Source organism: Triticum dicoccoides, chromosome 6B, assembly GCF_002162155.2.
Source record: "Triticum dicoccoides isolate Atlit2015 ecotype Zavitan chromosome 6B, WEW_v2.0, whole genome shotgun sequence".
Classification (NCBI taxonomy): domain Eukaryota; kingdom Viridiplantae; phylum Streptophyta; class Magnoliopsida; order Poales; family Poaceae; genus Triticum; species Triticum dicoccoides.
Genome location: NC_041391.1, coordinates 79806317 through 79830333, shown reverse-complemented (window position 1 = coordinate 79830333; position 24017 = coordinate 79806317). Strand labels below are relative to the sequence as shown.

Genomic DNA, 24017 nt, shown 5'->3' with positions numbered 1-24017 from the left:
CTTCCACCTAGAACTCTATGCTACACTAGTAAGCAACTTGAACAGTGGACTGGGCCTTGAACTGCAAGTTTTCTACGAATCTAGCTTCACATAAAGCCTTGACCGATACGTGGCTACCGTGGGTCTTCCCCGCGGGTGGAGCTTATGCGTCATACTCCGAGACCTTTCATGAGTTTACTAGAGAGAACCCTACTCTCATAGATTGTGACGTTTAACAATCAGACTCATATAGGTGCATTCTTCAAAAGATGTTCTGCGGGACAACATCTCTGCTTCAAAGAGCCACTTAGAACACATTAAGATATACATCAACCTGCCATGCAAATTATGAGAGTATTGCATCTTCATGGAGTGGTATTTTTAACAGTAAGGATACTCTCCTCCCAGTTGACCAACAGCTTGTCTTCCACATCTAATTCACGGGACCTCCGATCACAAAGAATAGGTTACCACTGTGAACAACTCATATTGTGGGTCTCATACCCATCTCCCTCGATGCATTATCTATCACATTACGTGATAGACCCTTAGTAAAAGGATCTGCCAGATTTTTAGACGTTTGGATATAATCCGATGCAATAACTCCGGAGTTTTTCATTTTCATGGCAGAGTTTAACCTTCTCTGAACGTGTCTTGATGACTTCATGTTATTCTTTGAACTATTCACTTTCGTGATCACACTTTGATTATCGCAGTTCATAAGGATACCCGGTACAGGTTTCTCAACAACCGGCAAGTCATTCAAGAGCCGACGAAGCCAATCTGCTTCGACCGTAGTTGTATCTAGTGCTATGAGTTATGCTTCCATTGTTGACCTCGTTAAGATGGTCTGCTTGCAAGACTTCCAAGAAACAGCGCCACCATATCCGCTCGTGGCCTTTATCTCATCAACATCTGAGATCCAGTTTGAGTCACTATACCCTTCAAGCACCTTTGGGTGCCCAGTGTAGTGAATTCCATAATTCACAGTGCCTTTCAAATAACGCAAGACTCTCTCTAGAGTTTTCCAATGCACATCTCCTGGTTTTGAAACAAACTGACTCAGTTTGCTAACAGCAAAAGAGATGTCAGGTCTTGTAGCACTGGCTAAGTACATAAGCGAGCCAATAATCTGAGAATACTTCAATTGATCTCTAGCAATTCTTCGATTCTTTCGAAGCAGCACGCTAGCATCATATGGTGTTGGAGAGGGCTTGCAGTCACTATAGCCAAAGCGACTCAAGATCTTTTCCACATAGTGAGATTGAAGCAATGTAATCCCACCATCATCATCTCTCAACAACTTGATGTTCAGAATGACATCAGCCACTCCTAAATCCTTCATCTCAAAACAGCGAGATAGAAAATCCTTGACCTCCTTAATAACATTCAGATTTGTTCCGAAAATCAGTATGTCATCAACATACAAGCAAAGCATAACTCCCTCGCCCCCACCATGGCGATAGTACACACATTTGTCAGCTTCGTTCACAACAAAGCCTGCAGCTATTAAAGTTCTTTCGAACTTCTCATGCCACTGTTTGGGTGCTTGCTTGAGTCCATACAAAGACTTCAGCAACTTGGACACTTTCCCTTCCTAACCATCTATTACAAACCCATCTGGTTGTTCCATATAAATTTCCTCATCCAACTCTCCATTTAGGAAAGCAGTCTTAACATCCATTTGATGAACGAGAAGACCATGTGAGGCAGCTAGTGAAAGTAGAACTTGAATAGTGGTCAGTCGAGCCACAGGTGAGTAAGTATCAAAGAAGTCCTCACCTTCCTTTTGGGTATAACCCTTTGCCACGAGTCGAGCCTTGTACTTTTCAATAGTACCATCAGGCCTAAGCTTCTCCTTGAATACCCATTTGCATCCTATAGGTTTGCACCCATAAGGATGATCAGTTATCTCTCAAGTTTCATTCGCCAAGATGGAATCCATCTCGCTATGAACCGCTTCCTTCCAGTAGTCAGCATCTTCCGATGCATAGGCCTCCGAAATAGAACTGGGAGTGTCATCTATGAGATACACAAGAAAATCATCACCAAAGGACTTTGTAGTCCTCTGTCTCTTGCTCCTAGTAGGAACTTCATTGTTTTCCTCCATAGTACATTCAAAGTGTTCCATCGAAATGGCAGGTTCGGTAATTGTAACTGGTTCCTAATTCGATGAACTAGGCATCTCCTGATTAGATGAGGTAGCCATATCCTTCATGGGAAAGATATCTTCAAAGAAAGTCGCATCATTCGACTCCATGATCGTACCGACATGCATGTCAGGTACCTAGATTTTACAACCAAGAATCTATAGCAATGCTATGAAAAGCATATCCCAGGAAAACACAATCCACAGTTTTTTGTCCCAGCTTCCGCTTCTTTGGAATTGGCACATTGACTTTCGCCAAACAACCCCAGGTTCGTAGATAAGATAGCTTTAACCTTTTCTTCTCCCATTCCTCGAATGGAGTTATCTCTTTGTTCTTTGTGGGAACTCGGTTTAGGACATGACAAGCAGTCAATATCGCCTCCCCCCACCATGCCTTGGAGAGACCCGATGTGTCTAACATGGCGTTAACCAAATCAGTTAGAGTATGTACTTTCTTTCGGCCACCCCATTTGACTGAGGTGAGTAAGGAGGCGTCCTCTCATGGATTATACCATGTTCCACACAAAAAGCATCAAATTAATTGGAAAAATACTCTCCACCACGGTCGGACCTGAGCCTCTTGATTTTCCGATCAAGTTGGTTTTCCACTTCAGCTTTATAGATCTTGAAAAAGTTCAAAGCCTCATCCTTAGATTTCAAAAGATACACATGGCAGTATCTAGTGGAGTCGTCAATTAACGTCATGAAATATTTCTTTCCACCTTTTGTCAAAACACCATTCATTTCACATAGATCTGAATGTATAAGTTCTAGTGGTGCAAGATTTCTTGTCTCCGCGGTCACGTGAGACTTACGAGGTTGCTTAGCTTGCACACACACTTGACACTTAGATCCCTTGACAGTGGTGAAACTAGGGATTAAGTTCAACTTCGCTAGTCGCGACATGCAACCAAAGTTAACATGACAAAGACGTGAATGCCACACATTTGATTCACTATTGTTGCAAATATGATTAACAACTTTATTGCAAACGTCTGATAAGGATAAACTGAACATGCCTCCTGACTCATAGCCTTTACCAACAAAGGTTCCATACTTGGATATTACAAATTTATTTGACTCAAAGACAAGCTTGTAGCCATCTCTACACAGAAGAGATCCGCTAACAAGATTTTTATTGACGGAGGGGACATAATGCACGTTCTTCAGCCGCACGATCTTCCCCGAAGTAAACTTCAGATCGACCGTGCCAACACCACGAACAGAAGCACTTGAACCGTTACCCATTAGCACGGTTGAAGTCCCTGCGGTCTGATAAGACGAAAACATGGAAATATCACCGCATACATGCACATTAGCACCCATGTCAATCAACCAATCAGGAGAATGACATACTGAAAGAATAGTGGGAAATATACCATACCCAGCATCCTTCATGTCAATGTCTCCAATGACAACATTAGCGGTCTTGCCGCCTTTCCCAGGATGACGCTTGTCATAGCGATTAGGACAACTAGGAGCCCAATGATCAGGATCTCCACACACATGACAAGCACCTTTCTTCTTGTCACTCTTCTTCTTGAAGTTCGTGTGTTGTACAGCCTTGTTCTTCCATCAAACTTTGCTTTACCATCAAGCTTTCCCTTGTTCTTGAACTTGTGGGACTGGAAGTTTTTCTTCTGTACCAGATTGGCACTAGATCCTCCCTCAATACCTCGAGCACGTGTGTCCTTTGCTCTCGCCTTTTCTTCCACATCAAGAGTACCAATGAGATCCGGGACGGAAAACTCCTGTCTCTTGTGCTTCAGTAAGGTAGCAAAGTTCCTCCACGAAGGAGGAAGCTTAGTGATGATACCCCCGGCAACAAACTTGTCCGGTAGGATACAATTGAAGTGCTCAAGTTCTCTAGCAAATGACTGTATCTCATGAGCTTGCTCAACCACGGAGCGCTCTTCAGTCATCCTGTAGACATAGAATTGCTCCATGATGTACAGCTCCGTGCCAGCATCCGAGACCCCAAACTTGGCCTCGAGTGCATCCCACATATCTTTTCCATTATCAATTGACACATAAGCCTCAACTATGTTCTCACCGAGAACACACAAGAGAGCAGCCTTAAACAAAGTATCCATTTTCTGAAAAGCTTGTGCTTGTTGAGCATCAAGTTCTCCTTCAGGTCTACCAAGAGTGGCGTCATAGCAACTCATGGTTTGAAACCATAAGACTGCTCTCACGCGCCACCTCTTATAGTGGATACCCTCAAACATAGGAGGTCTCATGGAAGCAGCAAAACCATTCGAGGTAAATTGCCTATAATAAGGTTTTTGGATTGTTGGAAACATTAGCAATTTACCGAATGATTTTATTAACAGAAATACTAGATAAAACATGACTAGTATAGCAGTGATAAAACAAGTCATGTGATTTGACAAAGTGAAGGTAAATAACATCTGCATATATGAGCTAGAAAGGATCATCTCTCGAGCAGATAGTAGATCAAGATGCATATATGAGGTAGATCCTAACATGTGTAGGGTAAACACTAGAAGAAAGAACTGTGGCAGGACCTCTAACAGGAAAAACAAGAACACGTACTGGACAGCAGCTGGAGCAGAGGCACTAGACTTGGGGTCGGTGTCCTCCATGTCATCGAGGAGGTTGTCGACGTCGGGGAAGTAGTCGTCGTCGGGGAAGTAGTCGTCGTCGGGGAAGTAGTCGTCGGAGTGCGGGGCGCCCGTGACGAAGAAGTCAGTAGTCGCGCAGAGCGCTCCCCAAAAACCTTATCACCCTTCTCCCGTACAGGACTCAAATAGGTGTGGTTTCGGAGGCCCACTATCCTGACTCGCGGTGCATGCCGCAAGCCGGGATGAGGAAGACAGCAGCAGCGCAGAGATTGGAACCGGTGACGAGAGGAAGGAGAAGTTCTGGTGCGTCTCTCTGAGAGGAGCGGCCTCCCTTTTATAGGCGCAAGAGAAGGAGGCGAGAGGGCAGCGACGGAAGGTGAAACGAAGAGATGAAGACGAAGCGAACAGCCAGCAGCCAAGGGCTGCACCGTTCGCATTCAAACTCCACTATCGCAAAAACTCAGCTTCTGTGTGACCTTTCGTATACCCGTAATGCATGGCAAAAATTTAGACATCGGCTCGGCTCATTCCCGCGGGCGCGACGAGGCGAGGCGGGCGGCGGAGGAGGAGCGCGCGTGGATGTCCCTCTTGTTCTCATGCTCATACAAGTGGGGAAGGAGCCTCCCTTATAAAGAGGTCCAACTCCCTCTAAACTAGCAATGTGGGACTAAACTTTAGTTCACCTCTTGCCTTGCATGAATGGGCTGCGTGGGCCTCTAGGATTTATTAGTAATTTCTGAAACTGCTATTGGGCTAGGCCCAAATAGACAAAAATTCCAGCAATTCTAACCCTGGATCTGGCATCCTCGAAGAGAAATCTTGCAAGGGCAAGAGCAAGAAGGATGGAGCTAGAGCGAAGGCCCAAATGGTTCCATGATGGATGGTTCTCGACTTTCTGAGTTGCAGATGTGAGCTCGGTCGCGTGTGTGGTTTTCGTCGATTTGCGACGAGTCGATTTGTTTCCTTTTGCGATACTGAGACCCGTTTGTTGCGGGTTGTAGTACTAGTGTGTTGGGTGCTTCAATCCAGTGGCTCCACTGTTCAGGAGTATAGTTCACATGTGGATGTGGTCATACTTTTGAGCATGGTTGTGATGATTTCCCTTTTCGTAAATTAACTGGGCAACTATGTTCTTCTTAATTAATGGTTGAGGCAAGACTTCTTCCTCTGTTTTTTTAAAAAAAGACAACCTACTGAAGAGGGGTTTGATTGGCAGTAAGGCTTGCTCCTTTTGTGGTGATGATGAAATTGTGGACAATTTATTTTCCCTTTGTCTATGGATATAATGATTTGGAGCTTCATGTAATGTGTTTGTGATCTTAAAACTATGTCAACTGATCTGCCGTTGGCTGAGAAGTTCTCCAAAGAATTTTAAGTCTTAGGTCTCTGGAGGAACAATCTCTATTGGGGTTCATGTTATTTCATACAAAGTTTGGAGAAGTACAAGTGACATATGTTTTAGTGATAATAAGAGGATCGATGATCCTTTTGCATTGATCCATTTGCTTTCTTATTGAATTAATGTTTGGTCAACATTGCAAGTAAAGAAAGATAGTCTAGAAGCGCTGAAGGAGAGCAAGACTGATAGGGCAAATAACAAGTGAGATCTTCAGGGCTTAGCAAAGGTGGAGACATGGTGTACGGAGGTTGACATGTGGCTTTATCCTCAGACTTCATCTATGGGCCAGGAGCTGCCCTCCCCCCTAGAGGAAATTACTCCTCTGCTACGATCTTAGGTTTTTGTGTTCTCGGTGTTGTGATATTTCCCACGTAGTTCTATGTACTTTCGCTCAGTTGTAGCCTGGGTTGTTTGTTTAGACTTCTCGTATGAACTCCGTTTTTTATTTTCTACATCCTATAAGAACCATGGCTTCAAGTAAATGAAATCGGAGGGGGAGGCCCCTCTTTTATATATATATAAAAAGGTCAACTGAGCCATGCGATTCCATTTGTCCGCAATTTTATATGCACATAGGAGCGCAATTTTAGGAATTCACACATTTAGCGAATATCCATTTCTGAGCCCAGCCTTCTCTGCACCCGTGTTGAAGAAAATAAAATCAAAGCAAATACTAGCAAAATTTAGAAAATTCTTATTTTGTTTGCATGGTAGATAATTTGATACGTGAGGCGCGCTCCAATTTTCAGATCTTTGGAGATTTGAGTAGCTCTCGGCAAAAAAGGCAAATTTGGCGTCTGTAAAAAGGTTTACTGTTCATAAATTGTTCTGACCCGATTTTTTTTTTTTGCTGAGAGCTACTAAGATGTCCAAATGATCTAAAAATTGAAGCGGACTTCGTGCAATAAAATTATCTACCATGCAAAAAAAAGTTTTTTTTTAATTTGTTTGAATTTTTTGTGAATTGTTTTCTGACCAGGTGCAGATGAGATTGGGCACCAAATCGCTGCATTCTCAATGTAGAACATATTTTGGAGGTTCCACCCTTTTAGGATTTATCGAAGTTTTGTCTCATTATATTGAAATAAATTTTCAGGGGCTTCTAATATAGGGCAATGGTTTAAAAAAAACATGACATGAATAATGTTATACTTGATGTTGTAGATATCAACACATTGCATATAGACATGGTCAAACCTAAAGAAGTTTGACTTAGGGAAAAGTTAGAACATCAATTAATTTGGAATAGAAAGACTACATGCATATATATACAAGATTTTATCTTTATGACCACCCCAGGGTTTTATGTAAAGTGTTTTTATCTAGTCCAAATATAAAAATACACCATTGCCTAGCTTTGTTTTGTTTTTATATATATAAACTAAGTTTGTCCACCACGCCAAGATGATGTGCCGCTCTCATATCTCCAACATCGACATCTTCAGACGCCGTCCACACTATATTTTTCTCAGGGGCTTTTTTGTAATGCTGGTTATATAATTTGAGTCTTTGCTCTAGGGCAAAAAAAAACACTACTGCTTGATCCAGATATATTTTTTAAAAAGGATTTAAAATAAGAAACTAACGAAGATTTTTTTAACACAATATAGCCACAGACGCTTGTAAAAACACACATATACTCTTCCCTATGAGCACATGCATGCACGTCCTATCCCCTACGAGCACTTCCCAGAGGTTGAACCGGCACATCATCTTGAGCTTGACAAAGCCGCCACAGATATGTTCATAGTCGACAGAACAACATAAATCGCCAAAAGTCCCGACAATAATTCAGAAAAGTGCGAGTACCGGTGTCAAAATCCATTAAATTGTTAGTTCACTGTGAGCATAATCGATCAAGATATTAAGAAAGGGCGCTTATAGGCGCTGGTGCGCCGGCCGAAAGTTCCGGCTGGTCGAGCGCATGCCGTTGGATGTCAGCCACGCGGCCGTTGGATTCAGAAAAAAAAAACAGATCGCCCCTAGCTTCTTCTTCCTCGGGCAGTCGGGCTGGATCCGCATGTCCCGCTCGGGGAGCGCATCGCTGCGCCTCCTGTCCCCTTCGGTGGTCGTCCCCGTCGTCAGTCCCGACCCTCGCTAGTCTTCCTCGCCGGCCGTTCTTGTCACCAGCCCCCACCCTCCCGGCCTCGTTGTCGTCTTGACCCATGCAACAACTCCACCTGCTGTTGAAGCTCTTGACGACGACGGTCGTAGCTCCGCCGCCGCCCCTCGCCATTGATGCTCGCTGCAGCAAATTACGTCGACGACGGTCGTAGCTCCGCCGTCGCCCCTCGCCATTGATGCTTGCTGCAGCAAATTACGTCGACGACGGCCGCCAGTCAATCAACGCCATTTAAATGGATGTAGCAAAAAACTTCAGCTGTAGTAGCAAAATCAAACTACGGATGCAGCAAAAACGCCGCCGCCGCCTTCACGAGGTCGCAGCTCCGCCTTACATGGATGTAGCAAAAAAAAACAATGTAGTAGCAAAATCCTGCTACGATTGCAGCAAAACATCGTTTGTCGTCGTCGCGAGGTCTGAGCTCCGCCTGATGGATGTAGCAAAAAGCTTCGCCGGTAGTAGCAAAATTCAACTACGCTTGCAGCTTCCCCTTGTTGTGCAATGCCATTGAAGCTTTCTATGTCTATGGTTGAAGCTTTTTTCAATGATTGTTGAAGCTTTTCTAGGTGATGGTTGCAACACTTCTATACGCGGGTGGATCGGGCAGGGCGGGCAGGCAACCATGGCGGGTGGCGAGGGAGCGTCTGGCCGCCAGCAATGGAGCTTGTGGTGGCCCAGTCGCTGCCCGGGAGAAGGGGGGGATCCGCGCGCTTGAAAGTTGTAGGTAGGGGATGGATCTGGCCATGGCAGCAGGGCAACCATGGTGGCCGGCGAGGGAGCGTGTGGCCGCCGGCGATGGAGTTCGTGGTGGCCCAGTCGCAACCCGAGAGAGGGAAAGGATGCGCGTACGTAGACTGGAGGTAGGGAATGGAGGCGCATAGGGAAGGAGGCGGGGATGCGCGGGGGCCACTGTGCGGGCACGTTTGCCAGCGTGGCGTGCGAACCGACCGAAAGTTCGGCCGGCACACCGCGCCCAAATGTTTACCATTAAGAAACTAGAATTTCTGAGATCTATTGACAGAAGGGCAGCAGTACTATCTACTTCTAGTTTTAGTTTAGTTTCCGCGGGACGAAGGAAACGACGGGCTGTCAGTGCGCGTCCTCCACTCGCCGCATCACATCTGACTTGGCCTCCTCATTATTTTACCAATCTGGTCACGGGCCTCCCAATCTGGCCCCATGTAATTTAATCCTTAATCAAATCAATCCGTGCAGTAAAGACGACATAAATCAGGGGGCGCGGCGCACATCAAGCCCACGATCTACTCCACTTTTCTTCCCCAACACGAATCAGACCTCACAACCTCTTTCCTCCTCCGGACGCAAATCAAATCGATTCAATCCCAGCCCGATCCGACCCCAAAAGAGGCACAAACATACGCCGTCATCTCTGCTGTCTTCTTCTTCTCTGATCTCTGATCCGCCCGTCGGCTCCAGTTGGCCGCCCGTGTGTCGATCGACCGCTATAATAAAGCGCTCGCCTTTTTTCTCTCGCCGCCTCTTCACGTGCGGGGCCGCCACCGCCTCCCATGCAAGCAGCGCAGCCGCGGTAGGAGCACGGACATCCTATTCCTATCTCGCGCGCCCGCCTGCAGACGCTCCTGGTTGGTTGGACTTGGATCGGTAGCCGATGGCCGTGGAGGAGCCCTCGCCGCCGCCGGCCGCCGACTCGTCCGCGCCGCGGCCACAGACGGAGGTCGGGGCGGGGGGACGGCGGACGGACAAGCAGGGCCGGCGCCTCGAGGTGTACAACGAGGTGCTCGCCCGCCTCCGCGCCGTCCCCGGCGGTGCCGAGATCTCGCCGGCCTTCCAGGACGCGCTCTGGGCGCACTTCCACCGCCTCCCCGCCCGGTGAGCCCTCTCGTCCGCCCCCCACCGCCCGATCGGCAGTACCGATTCCTGGTTTCTTGCACGCTGTGCTGATGCTGTCCGTCGTGCGTGCGACGTCTGTCTGTGCAGGTACGCGCTGGATGTGAACGCCGAGAGGGCGGAGGACGTGGTCACGCACCAGCGGCTGCTCGAGGAGGCGCGCGACCCCGAGCGCCGGCCCGCCCTGTCGTTGCGCGTCGTCCAGGTAACGCTTCCCCACAGAGCAGAATCTTGTAAAGTTAAACACTGTATTTCTGTGGGTTATGTCATGATTCATCTGACAAATTCAGTTTTCATACATTGTGTTCTGCATGTTTCTGTCCATGATTTTCCTAACAGGCAGGTGCTCTGTTTCGTGCTTGATCTTCAGGTATCTAGGATTATTGATGGTGACATGGATGATTCCTGTGATCATGAGATGGAGATGGTTGCTTCCACTCACTTGCCTAACCAAATGTACGTATAATCTCTGAATATCTGCCAGACGCCTGTTTATTTGCTCATGTATGCTAATCGTGGCGTGGTTTGCACAAAAATTCTTAAGGGTTCATCCTCCTCCTGCGTTCGGTTCGTCATCCAATCTAGAGGCGCTAGCACTGGACGCAAACGAATCGGATGTCGGTAGCACAAATAACGACGACGATAATAGTGTTCACCTTGTTTCCAGGTACATAATTTCTTTCGCAGTTCAAGTCCTTTCTTGCTTTTTGATTATGATATTTCGTACAGTAATATGAAGGTGTAGTAATATGCTTATATTTTTAAAGAGTTTAGCCTTAATAAAGTTCTTGCAAGTTTGTTTTTGTTGTTGCAAATCTGCTCAATTATTTAAGATATTTTCTTTTAGGCATGATCAGCTCGTTACTTTCTTCGAGTGATATTGCGAGAGGGATAAATTGGTGCCTTAATTTTTTTCTGTGTAGTTGATTACTTCTCTATATGTTCTGAACATTGCAGGCCAATGCATGAGATAGCATTTGCATCAACTGATAAGCCAAAGCTACTTAGTCAGGTAAACAAACGTACCAGGCAAGGCATAATCCCCATCTAAATATGCCTCTGCTGCCATGGCATTGCAATTTTATTTACAGAGTCAGTCGACCTGCTCTTAGCACAGCAAATGAAATTCAGTATATGCAAAAGCTGGCAAGTTTACAGTAAATGAAAAAGAAATTCAGTATATTCAGAGTAGTCAGTAAGAAATGACAAGCAAAAATAAATGAATAGAAGAAGAACTTAAATAAAATAAAATATAAGAAACAAACTATCAAGATACATTGACATCAGAGATCTACAGGCTTTTACTGAAATCACCTTTTCTCTAACACGCATCAAAATTAATGTCATTGTACTGAAATCACTTGAACTTACTGTAAAATACTTTCAGACCAGGTCCTCTATTCAGCATCTAGTTGGATTCTTATACTGACACTTATACATTTATTACAGCTGACTTGTTTGCTTGGTGAGCTCGGTCTTGACATCCAAGAAGCACACGCATTTTCAACAATCGATGGCTACTCACTCGATGTATTCGTTGTCACTGGTTGGCGTCTTGTGGTATGCGATAGCTAACTGATTCCAGCACATTAGAGCCCGGCAGCCTGCCCTTTTCCTTACTACTATTTCAGTAATTTTTGTGTTGATATATTCTCTTTTACTGCCACTCATAGGGTACTAAACAGCTGCAAGAAAAGATAATGGAGAAATTTCGCAGTGTTGAGGTATATGCTTCTGTCTGGCCTTCTTGTGTGAAGTTTAATACCTCTAACTGAATAATAAGCACTCTCCTGTTTGGTTTCAGTAAATTTGCTAACTTTACCTGAATAATAGAGAAATACAATCTCCTTAGAGTTCTCGTTTGATGATGCAAAAGAGAAAAGTTTGCGCAGACATGCATTGTGGTTTTCTCAGATGACAAGCATATGTTATGTAATACTACCTCTCTACAAGAATATAATTTGAACTGCAAAAACGTCTTATATTTTGGTACGGAGAGAGTACTAAATTGGGTTGTGTACAGGCACAAGCTTGTACAGTATCAAGCGCATCATCACCTTCATTGGAAGGCCTGCAAGGTGGAGAGAGTAGGCCCACATCTACCAGTGTTCAAATACCATCGGATGGAGCAGATGTTTGGGAAATAGACCTGAAGCTGCTCAAGTTTGGGAACAAGATTGCATCTGGATCAAATGGTGACCTGTAAGTTCCTGTTTGCGAAGTGAAAACAGTTGAAACTTGAAAAACCTGCAGAATGCCATCTTATTCTTTGGTTTCTTAGATACCGTGGATCATACTGCATCCAGGATGTGGCCATTAAAGTAGTGAGACCTGAGCGCATCAGTGCAGATATGTACCGAGATTTTGCGCAGGAAGTGTACATTATGAGGTTAGCTTAAAATTTTATTCTCCATATATAGGCTCGATCTGCCATTTGTTTTGCCCGTATTCAAATAACTGACTGAGTTACTTGCAATCATACCTATGCCCATATAGAGTTATAGACTTACTGCTTAATCCATGCTCGCAGAAAGGTTCGTCACAGGAATGTTGTGCAGTTTATCGGTGCCTGTACAAGACAGCCCAACTTATATATTATAACAGGTAGATTACCATGGGGTTAATGTTTTTAGTTGTTATCATGCAGATAATGCTAATTGTTTTTGACACCTTTCCCCCTTTTTGGTATATTTTAGACTTCATGTCAGGAGGGAGTGTATACGATTACCTCCATAAAAAGGGTAGTTCCTTCAAGCTCCCAGAAATACTAAGAGTGGCAACAGACATCTCTAAAGGAATGAGCTACCTGCATCAGAACAACATAATTCACCGAGATCTCAAGACTGCAAATCTTCTCATGGATGAAAACAAGGTCGGTGTGTTATAAATCATGCTATGCATTTTATCAGATAGTTTTCCTACTGATACTTTCACTTGCATTATACTCCCTCCATTTTTATTTAGTTCGCATATTAGCTTTGGTCAAAGTCAAGCTTTACAAACTTCGACCAAGTTTATTAACAAAAATATTAAAATATACAATAACAAACCAACAACATTAGATTTATTGTTGAATGTACTTTTACATCGTATAGATTTATTATGATAAATGTCTATATTGTTTTCTATAAACTTGGTCAAAATTTACTAAGTTTAACTTCAGTCAACTCTAATATGCAGAGTAAATAAAAACGGAGGGAGTACATTTTATAAATCATGTTATAAATCTTCTCACTGTTCCTACTGATATTTTCACTTATAGCTAAAACTCTATAATTAAAAAGAGCCTCCTTTTCAGGTGGTAAAGGTTGCGGATTTCGGCGTCGCACGCGTGAAAGATACTTCCGGAGTGATGACTGCGGAGACTGGAACATACCGTTGGATGGCCCCTGAGGTGTGTGTCATGTTTATACATGTCATAAGAAAACATAAACTTTTTTGTATATTCTAACATGTGTGTACTATGTAACTTCAGGTCATAGAGCATAAGCCGTATGATCACAAGGCAGATGTTTTTAGCTTTGGTATTGTTCTATGGGAGCTTCTAACCGGCAAGGTAACTGCAATTGTTGTTGTTGTTGACTAACATTTTTTTCACTTTCTTTTTAAGTAGTACTACATCTGTATATGTCTACTTCTAGAGTTAAAATTGATAACTGCTCTATTTGTCCAGATCCCTTATGATTATCTAACCCCACTGCAAGCAGCAATAGGTGTTGTTCAGAAGGTAAGCCTTGCAGATACTTGTTGGAACGCCCTATTTTTCTTGTCGAAAAGTTGATGGAACCCATTGCTATGAGATACAGTAGCATTTTCTGGAGATGCTAACCCTCCTCTCAACGCGCATTTTGTGCAGGGCATCAGGCCGACGATTCCGAAGGATACCAATCCCAAGCTAGCAGAGCTGCTTCAGAAGTGTTGGCATAGAGATTCAGCCGAGAGGCCTGACTTCTCCCAGATCTTGGAGATCCTTCAGAGACTCTCCAAAGAGGTCAGCCTCGCCTCCGGTCATTTGTCCATCGTAATACGTCGCATGTTTCAGCGAATTTCTCAAGATTTTCCAGTTAACTGCACCAAAATGCAGTTTTTCTGTCGGAATTCGCCGCCTACTTCCTGCCAAGTACTATTGTTCCTAAACATAAGATGTTTTGGCGGTTCATATCTGACTTGGAAGTAACATGACAGGTGGGAGCCGACGGCGACGGCCGGCAGAAAACGAAGTCTGGCTTCCTTTCGGCGCTGAAGAGAAGCCACTGAAGGTAGCAGCAGCATCACCCGTGTTGATGCGCAAGTATAGATGATTGATTCCGAAATTGTTGATCGATGCCCGAGCCACTGTAGCGTACACTGATAATAATTCTCTCACTTAGCTGTTTTGGCCCATTTCGCTTCCTCTTTATTTCTCTTGTCATGTATCAATTGTTTTTCTTATTCTAGTGTTGTTGTTGAATGAACGTTAAGAACACAGAAGATTGATTGCGCAGGTAAGTTAAGATCCCATGATGAATTATGCGTTTCAACGGCACGTTGACCAGGGAGATAATACAAAAAAGAGATCGGGTGCTCCCTCTGATCCATGATAAGTGTCATAGCTTTAAACTAAGGTTGAATTAACCATATTTAGGATCGGATTGAGTACTCTGCAAGGGTAAAAAAAAGATTTTACCATGCACGGGAGGTCGCCTGAGTCAATCTCTCTCCTCCTTTACTTCTTAGTATAGTACATTAGTACTCCACTCACTCCTGCCTTCTTCATTTGATTTTCATGCCTTCTTCATTTGATTTTGAAGTTTGAATCTTATTTATCCATTGAATCAAAAGTCTAGTTTATAATATGTTTGTGTCAAGACCACCCCTGAATACATTTGGACAGTTTTAAAAATTGAAATCTGTTACATGATAAAACTTTGTGAAACATATTGCAAAAATAGTAGAAAAATCATGAGTTTTTTACAACAAACTTGCTTAAGTGTTACACACGTGTAAAAAAAATTTGCGAAGAAAACCTTTATTTGTATTGTTGGTGAGAAAGCAAAATCAGCACTATATTTAGACTTACTATTCACTCTATATTGTCTTGGAAAAAAAAATTGCTAAGATTTTTCACGGGAGTTCTTTGTTGAAAGCTCTATACGAGTACGCCAGTAGGTCAAGTTTGTTCGAAAAATGTTTAGAAGATTTTTTTTGACTTTTTCCCTAAATTTCTAAAAAAAATCATGGATTTCTTTTACCGGTTTCATCATGCTTTAGAATCTGAATTTGAAATTTTGTCGAAATATATTCAAGATTGGTTTTGTTTGGAAGGCTTCATCACGAGAGATGCAGATGCGCGACCAGGTGATAAATCCGACTTCGTGTTCAAAAGATAAAATCGATACAATCTTTGAATCATATGAAAAAAAACATGGACGAGTTGCACTGTCTAGCACGAATCACGGCGTGGCAATCAATGGCTGGACCGTGCACGCACGGTAGTTAATCCACAGTCTTTGGACTGATGAAGAATGCCGTTGGCTATGTGCATCATTGTACCGGGGCGTGCCGCCGGCGAGAGATGCATGGGATCACAGTCCTGGTAGCCAGCTCTGACCAAGCCGCCCTGGAGAGCGGGATGAAATTGCCGGCGTAATTGTGGTCGACCGGGACGGCGTTACGACTGATGCTGCTGGCTAGCCGCCGCATTAGAATTCCCGATGAAGCATTTGTTTATGCGCAGCCCGTGTCAATGGCGGCACCTATTTTAGGCGCGTAACGCTCGTTACTGGCCGCACCACACCACCACAGTCCCTGCATAACGCGCCACTTGGAGGATGGACAAGTACTGCCGCCCCGTCGCTCTGTCCTCCCTGCTGCCCATCCTCTGCTGCCTCTCTCTGCTCCGCGCCGGGGGCTCCGCCGCTTCAGTCGTCACCGACGGCGCCCCCGACGGCAGCGAGCTCTGGGGCTACGTCGAAGTCCGGCCAAGTAATCCACGTGCTCCCTTGCCTTCCTATACACACCGTTCGTTGGCGGGAGAGTCTGAAGCTCCTTTGGTTTTTGGCGTGTGTTGCAGAGGCTCACCTGTTCTGGTGGTACTACAAGAGCCCCCAGAGGGTGTCCACGCCCTCAAAACCATGGCCGACCGTCCTCTGGCTGCAGGGCGGCCCGGTACGCCATCATCTCTCTTCTCTTCTTACTTACGTACCTATGCCGGAGCCATGGCTGCCCGTCGCACCGGCGAAAGCTCACCGTCGTTTCCATCGATGTTTGTCTGTCCGTCGAGCAGGGGGCGTCCGGCGTCGGGATCGGCAACTTCCTGGAGGTCGGGCCGCTGGACGTGGACCTCAACCCCCGCAACTCCACCTGGCTGCAGAAGGCCGACCTCATCTTCGTGGTCAGCCACAGCTCGAAACTCCTCCTCCTCCATATTTACTCTTCCTGACCTGACCGGTCGAGTCGTAACGTGTTCCCTGCGTTGATGGCTGGCTCGATGCATGGCATGGCAATGGCAATGGCAGGACAACCCCGTGGGCGTCGGGTACAGCTACGCGGAGAACGGCAGCGCGCTGGTGACGAGCGACTGGGAGGCGGCCGCGGACGCCACGGCGCTCCTCAAGGCGCTCGCCACGGAGGTGCCCGCCCTGCGGGAGGGGAGCCCGCTGTTCCTCGTCGCCGAGTCCTACGGCGGCAAGTACGCCGTCACGCTCGGCGTCTCCGCCGTCCGGGCCATCCGCGCCGGCGAGCTCAACCTCACGCTCGCTGGCGTCGCGCTCGGCGACAGCTTCATCTCCCCGGAGGATTTCGCGGTGAGCAAAACATGGTCTCTTTGAATTCAAAAAGAATGGGAGTACCTAGAACTCATTTAGATGAGATATAATTTGGTCTCATTCATTTTGAAAACAAGAACAAATACAACCCACGTCAGCACACACGCATCTTATAGCATCACATCCAATGGCTATAAAAGGTGAATGAGACCAACTTATATCTCATCTAGATGAGTTCTAGCAAGACTGTTTTTGAATTCGTCGCGCAACATAAATGATGATGCGTGGTTGAAAACTTGAAATTAACAAGAGCGCTCTTTAATTTGGATGGTGCATGCAGCTCTCCTACGCGCCGCTGCTGCTGGACGTGTCGAGGCTGGACGACAACGCCGGCGACGCCACCAAAGGGTAAGTAAACATTCGAGCTACCATGCCTCCCTTACTACCTTCTTGCTTATCATGGCGTAAAAAGGAAACATATATTCCGACTCACCGATCACATGCACGCATGCGCGCGCGAACTCTCGTTAGGAAGGCGGGGACCGTGAAGGAGCAGATCGCTGCAGGACAGTTCGCCGCCGCGTGGAAGTCGTGGACGGAGTTGCTGGGGTTTATCGACTCCAAGAGCGCTGGTGTTGTAAGTGTGAACTAGCTTTCAACTAACTTAATATAGCTTTCAACTAGCTTTATGTAGGTTTCAACTTCTTTGAAGACCTTAGGGAGTTTTGTTTTCCCTCTTTGCAGGACACCTACAATTTCTTGCTTGACACGGGCATGGACCCGGTGAAGGCGACCTCCTCTTCGTGGTCGGCGGCGAGCAATGCCCAGACAGTGAAGTATTCGACATACCTCCGCCGCAAGGAGGCTGCATCAGGTCCCAACACCATCAGTGGCATCATGAACGGGGTCATCAAGGAAAAGCTCAAAATCATCCCCAGTAACCTCAGGTGGCAAGGGATATCGGAGCTGGTCTACTATGCGCTGGTCAACGACATCATGAAGCCTAGGATCGACGAGGTCAGTGAGCCTGGCTCCAGGTTGACCGACAAATATTTGTTCATTTTACTTTTTTTTTGTTAAACTGCGATGAAAAGGGCGATGTTTCACTAATTGATTAACTCTTTGCAATTTCCACAGGTTGATGAGTTGTTGTCTTACGGTGTGAATGTGACGGTGTACAATGGCCAGGTGATTGTTGCTCTTCATTTTATCTTACTGTCTCTTGCAAATAGTACCCACAAAAACCTCATTGTTCTTTTTTGCTTGTGAAATATTATAGGCGGGTAATGTTAGTACATATATACTTGTTGATTGTCCATGAAGTTTATTCATGGGATTGGGAGTAATGAAAGAACATTTAGTCAGATTACAAATCCAATGATCATGAAATTTTCTTGAAATATTACTTTCAATTTAGAAATAGAAATGGTGTCACCATGCAATTTGCAAATTGAAACTGACCAAATTGTAACCAAGACACTAAGAACGACCGGATTTCATCTTCTGTGTGAAGCATATGGTTGATTGCTACGACTCGTCGATGTACTGCCAATTTGATGAAGGTACCAGATTAGCAAATGGAAGCATTTTGAGTAAGAAACGGCTCTTGAATTTGAGATGAACTTTTTTCCGAATAAAAAGTTGACATGAACTTTCATATTTTGTTTTAGAGAAAACCACTCCCACGGTCCACATTCTACACCCAGATATTTCCAGCTGAATATCATTTCACGAATGGGAAAATGATTTATGCAAGTCTCTATTTATAGTACTATAAGTGCAATGAATTTTTTCTTGTGAAGCTCGATGTGATCTGCTCGACAATCGGCGCGGAAGCATGGGTGCAGAAGCTCAAGTGAGGCCCTCAATTCTCTATCATGCTTCTCCTCGCGGTTCAGATATGTGTCAGCCCTCTAAACATGCTTTTGCACTTTCAGATGGGACGGGCTAAAGAACTTCACGAGCCTGCCAAGGCAGCCACTGTACTGTGGGTCCTCCAAGGTCACCCAAGCCTTCGTTAGATCCTACAAGAACCTTCATTTCTACTGGATCCTTCGAGCTGGACACTTTGTAAGCTCTTGTACATATATGCATCCCTCCTTGGTGACTTATATGATGCTCTTGAACTGAAGTTAATATGGGTGCATATCTGATGTTGTAGGTGCCTGCTGACCAGCCTTGTATTGCGCTGAGCATGATCAGTAGCATAACCCAGTCTCCCGCAAGTTAGATGATGCACAAACTCTAGTTCTATTGTACTTTTTGTGGGGTAGCTCTATTGTACCATCTGCGAGAAGATAAATGGTGATCCTGATTCAGAGAAAACCTATGATCCGACCTTTGGTGATTGGATTTGGCAACAACGGCGTGGGCACGTCATTCCCTTCTTGGAGATGTTGCTCTGGCAGAGTTGTAGTCCTAGTGTTGTCATGGTTTGGTCGATGTGCCTGCTTGGTGTGTGTCATTGTTTCTCTTTCATTGTCTATTTCTAATAATTTTGTTGTGTGAATCCTCGATGTTTTGTGAATAGCTCTTGATATCGTGTTGTTATAGAGAGTCCCGCATAACTGATATCTTCTTGGTATTAATTTGCTTCTTTATCACAAAAAGAGCATCACCCCAATGCTAAAATCTACCCCCATCTGCTTTTCACCGAGTGAATTAGTCGTCATTAACACACGGTTGCTACCCTTCTTCGTCTCCGGCTCCGGCGACCTCTCGCATGCCTCCTGCTGTGGTTACCTTTTGCACCTCTCATTGCTTCTGGCCGCCTCAACAGTGACCAAGGTGGGTCGATGAACTTTGTAGCAGAACAGAAGACAAAGGAAACATTACTCCAATGTTAAAGGTCCAGATTTAAATGTTTTTTCGTGAAGAAGTATGTTACACTCCCTCCATTTCATAATGTAGTGCGCCCGCATTTTCCGAGATTCAAATTTGACTGTAAATTTAACCAAGGAGACCGAGGAGCAAAAATTATACCACTGAATTTGTATGTTTGATATGAATTCAGTGATATAATTTTTGAGAATTACTAGGTACAAATCGTCTGTTATTTTTATCTTCGGTCAGTTGACTGACCACAAAATTAGTCAGTCGATTTGAAGCAACCCAACGCATCGGCGCATGCAGCAACACAAGCCCATGCAGCGTCCGAACAGGTGGATGGGCTGCTCCGGTTCAGCCAAGCCAGTCTTTGTTGTACGTTGAATATAGACTGCTCCAATATAGTGTTTGCATAGCTTTCCCCCTCGGAAAAAATACAACGGCTAGTGGCTATAGGTTCAATCTCACATATGTATATTTATTTTTATACATGCATACAATACATATATACACACACATACATCTGCATATATAAAAAGTATATATTATTACTATGCAAAAATAAGCATATAATAGTTAGATTTCTGCAAAAAAAAATGTTTTTTAAAAAGTAATGGATTAGTGACTGGGGTATTACACTTACAAAATAAATAAGATGGAAACTAAAACAAAAACAAAAAATAAAGTTTTCTATGGAAGAAGGAATTTGTGGCGTTGATATTACCCAGTCAGAAGAAAAAAATAAATCAAAATCAAAATAAGGCAGTCTTATAATAATAAAAAAATGAAAACCTTTAAGAAGAATGGAAATTAAAAAGAAAAACTTTCAAAACTTGCACACTACATTGCACTAAAATTGCACTTTTTGAAATGTGCAAACAATAAGCATATAATAGTGCAATTTTTGCATTCTACTATAAGTTACACACATATTATTCGGTACTTGCATTTATATTTACACATACAAATATTAAAATTTATGTTTCTAAGAAGGAATAAACTAGTGCATTGCTATTACCCTTTAAGAACAAAGAAAAAAAGCTGAAACAAATAGTGATCAATTTGCACAAAAAATACATAAAATTTATACTTTTTTAAAATATGCAATAATAACTATATAAAGATGCAACTTTTGCAAAGAGGAAGATTTGTACGATGAAATGAATTAGTGTCAGTATTGCCCTTAAATGAGAAAGAAAAAATAAAAACAATTCCACACAATTTATACACAAGTTGTGCTTTTTATAGTATGCAAGAATAAGCATATAGTAGTGGATTTTTCACAAAAAAAAATTTCTAGTAAGCAATCAATTAGTAGCATTACAATCTCCTAAAGGAAGAAACATTATGAAATAAAACCAGAAACAAAATAAAAATAACGAAGTTCTATAAAGAAAAATGAAATATATATCAAATAGTGGCAAAATTTGCATACTATTTGTACATAAATTGCATTTTTATAATATGAAATAATAAGTATAAAATGGTGAAAGTTTTGCAAAAAAGAAGTTTCCTAAGAAGGAATAGTATAGTCGAATCGGCTTATCATTAAAAAGAAAGAAAAATATAAAAAATAAATCAAGTATTGACAAAACTTACACACAATTTGCACAGAAGGGTTTTACAAAAAAAGTGCACACATTTTACACAGAAATTGCGCTTTTATAATACAAAAAGAATAACCATATAATAGAGGAACGATATTAGAATTACCCTTAAAGAACGAAAATGAAATAAAACTAAAATTGAAATGAAAACAAAATGATGAATTTTTCTAGGGAAGAATAAAACCATTTAAGAAGAAAGAAAATAAAAATCAAAAACAAAATAATGAAATTTTCTAGGGAAGATTGAAACCCTTTAATAAGAAAGAAAATAAAATACAAAAACAAAAATTAAATAATGAAGTTTTCTAGGGAAGAATGGAATCCTTTAAGAAGCAGGAAAATAAAAAAACTACAACTAAAACAAAATAATGAAGTTTCCTATGAAATAATGAAACCCTTTAAGAAAATAAAAATAAATTGCACACAAGTATGTCCTAAAATTGCATTTTGTAATATGCAAAAAATAAGCATATACAGTGCAATTTTTGCTCTCTACTATAATTTACGCACATGGTGTATCATATTTGCGTGTATACTTACTTACACCCACAAAAATAAAAATAAATTTGCTAAGAAGAAATCAAGTATAGTGGCAATGGTACCACCCTTTATGAAGAAAGAAAGTAAAATTATAATGAAACAATTCTCACACAATTTACACATAAAAATTGCACTTTTTTAGTTATGTAAAAATAAACATATAATAATGAATTTTCACACAAAGGTATCGTCCATAAAAACAGGAAATGAATTAAAAACTAAACATAATAAAACAAATAAAGTTTTCTAAGAGAGAGTAAATTAGTGCCATTGGCACTACTCTTAAGAATAAAGAAAATTAAAAAAACTTGCACACTACTTTGCAGTGAAATTGCACTTTTTACAAATTAGAGTGAATACACATATAATAATGCAACTTTAGCAGGGATGGCTAATTCCAGGAATAGAGTAGCATTCTCAAGCACTACCCTCCATTTTTTTCAGTCCATATAAAACAGTCAATCTACCAGCAGCAGAGGCTGCAGATACATGTCCACCACCTGTTTATCTACTACCATAAGCGGGAGCAGTTGCAGGTAAAGAGTGTTGTGAGTCTAGTATAACTTAAACAAATATTGTATAGTATTTTCATGCATTCACTCCATGAGACTGAAATTTCTGTACTCAAATGTAATTTGTACATGTATACATTTACACACACTCAACATCCGGAAATACACGTAAAGAAAAAACAAAACTCGACTGAAAAATAGAAAAAATAAAAGCGTACAGGTGCAAAAAACAAAGCAAATCCATGAGAAAAAGCAGGGGCCAAACAGCCTAGCCTAGTACACCAGCAAAAATCCAGCTCAAGAACGAAATTGACTAACCTAGAATAGAAGTCGGTCAAATCCAAACAACCCAGCCCAGTACAACAGCAAAACATGCAAAAAAAAAACTGCACAAATCTTAAAGCAAAAGTCAATGGTCAAACAATTGACTGACCACAAAACTAAAAGTCAGCTGACTGAAATCTAGGTAAAGTGATAGTTTTTGCTCCTGCCACAGCCGGTCTCGTTGATCAAATTTACGGTCAAATTTGGATCTCTAAAAGCACGGGGGCACTGCATTGTGGAATGGAGGGAGTACATTACTACTCCCTCCGTCACTGGCGGAGCTTGCAGCATATTTCTGGGCGGGCTGGGTAGGCTAAATTGCATGAAATTGGCATTTCCTCAGCCCATGGGCCAGCTATAATAGGAGAAGGTGCTGCAAAGCTAGGCGGGCCATGGCCCATGTAGCCTTGCTGAAGCTCCGCCAGTGCCCTCCGTCCCATAATGTAAGACATGCACTAGTAGAAAAAGGACCTAATATGTGAAACATTAGTACCGGTTCGCATATGAGCCGGCACTAATGCTCCCATTAGTGCCGGTTTAAATGACTTGGCGGGAGGTGACCTTTAGTACCGGTTCTTTGGGAATCTTTAGTACCGGTTCGTGACACGAACCGGTAGTAAAGATGCTGGTGCCCAGCCAGCACCTTTAGTACCGGTTCGTGGCATGAACCGGTACTAAATAGGTTGTGGCAGGCGCTATTTTTAGTCCCACCTCGCTCCCCTAACAAGAATTTGACCACCTTAAGTATGTTACTTCTCAAACTATCCCAAACATTTGGTCTTCATTGAACTTTATGTGTAGAATCTGTGGCTGGAATAGGAGTCTTCGTCGGTTCTTAAATCGGTGGTAGATTCCTATTGACGATTTAGATTCTATACAAAAAGATCGTTGATGATCAATGTATTTTTTATATGTACTTCTATCTAGCAGTAGCGCGTTTTGGCTGAAAGGCGGTACTGATCAATGTATTTTTTCTGCGTTCAGATGCACAATTTAAATATGTTATTTTTAAACTATCACAAGCATTTGGTCTTCATTGAACTCTATATATAAAAAGAGGAAGAAGAAGCAGAAGAAGAGGAGGAAGAAGAAGAAGAAGAGGAGGAGGAAGAAGAAGAAGAAGAAGACGAAGAAGAGGAGGAAGAGGAGGAGGAGGAGGAGGAGGAGGAAGAAGAAGAAGAAGAAGAAGAGGAGGAAGAAGAAGGAGAAGAAGGAGAAGAAGAAGAGGAGGAAGAAGAAGGAGAAGCAAAAATATTCACAAATAAACTAAATACTGCAAAAAAAACTACTCAGAAATAAATAGAAGAAAAAAATAAAGCAGAAAAGAAATAACTATATAAAAAATTAATCAAAAATAAA

At 42.9% G+C, this 24017-nt stretch overlaps 1 protein-coding gene and 1 pseudogene across 1 annotated transcript; both read left to right on the top strand.

Moving 5' to 3' along the window:
• Nucleotides 1–9493: 9493 nt before the first annotated feature.
• LOC119325925 (serine/threonine-protein kinase STY46-like) lies at nucleotides 9494–14598 on the top strand. Its single transcript, XM_037599649.1, has 16 exons — nucleotides 9494–10085; nucleotides 10194–10308; nucleotides 10474–10559; nucleotides 10648–10770; nucleotides 11061–11115; nucleotides 11553–11663; nucleotides 11777–11827; nucleotides 12127–12305; nucleotides 12385–12492; nucleotides 12634–12707; nucleotides 12800–12975; nucleotides 13402–13497; nucleotides 13579–13659; nucleotides 13777–13830; nucleotides 13960–14094; nucleotides 14289–14598. The coding sequence occupies exons 1-16, from the start codon at nucleotides 9865–9867 to the stop codon at nucleotides 14358–14360; spliced, it is 1737 nt and encodes a 578-aa protein (XP_037455546.1). The 5' UTR covers nucleotides 9494–9864; the 3' UTR covers nucleotides 14361–14598.
• A 1315-nt stretch (nucleotides 14599–15913) lies between these two features.
• LOC119320385 lies at nucleotides 15914–19079 on the top strand (annotated as a pseudogene).
• Nucleotides 19080–24017: the final 4938 nt, after the last annotated feature.

Bases quoted from the DNA above. Each gene is read 5' to 3' on its own strand.
- LOC119325925 (XM_037599649.1), top strand. From the start codon at position 9,865: ATGGCCGTGGAGGAGCCCTCGCCGCCGCCGGCCGCCGACTCGTCCGCG. The intron at 10,771-11,060 runs GTACATAATTTC...TGAACATTGCAG, and splicing joins AGTGTTCACCTTGTTTCCAG to GCCAATGCATGAGATAGCAT. The intron at 11,664-11,776 runs GTATGCGATAGC...TGCCACTCATAG, and splicing joins TCACTGGTTGGCGTCTTGTG to GGTACTAAACAGCTGCAAGA.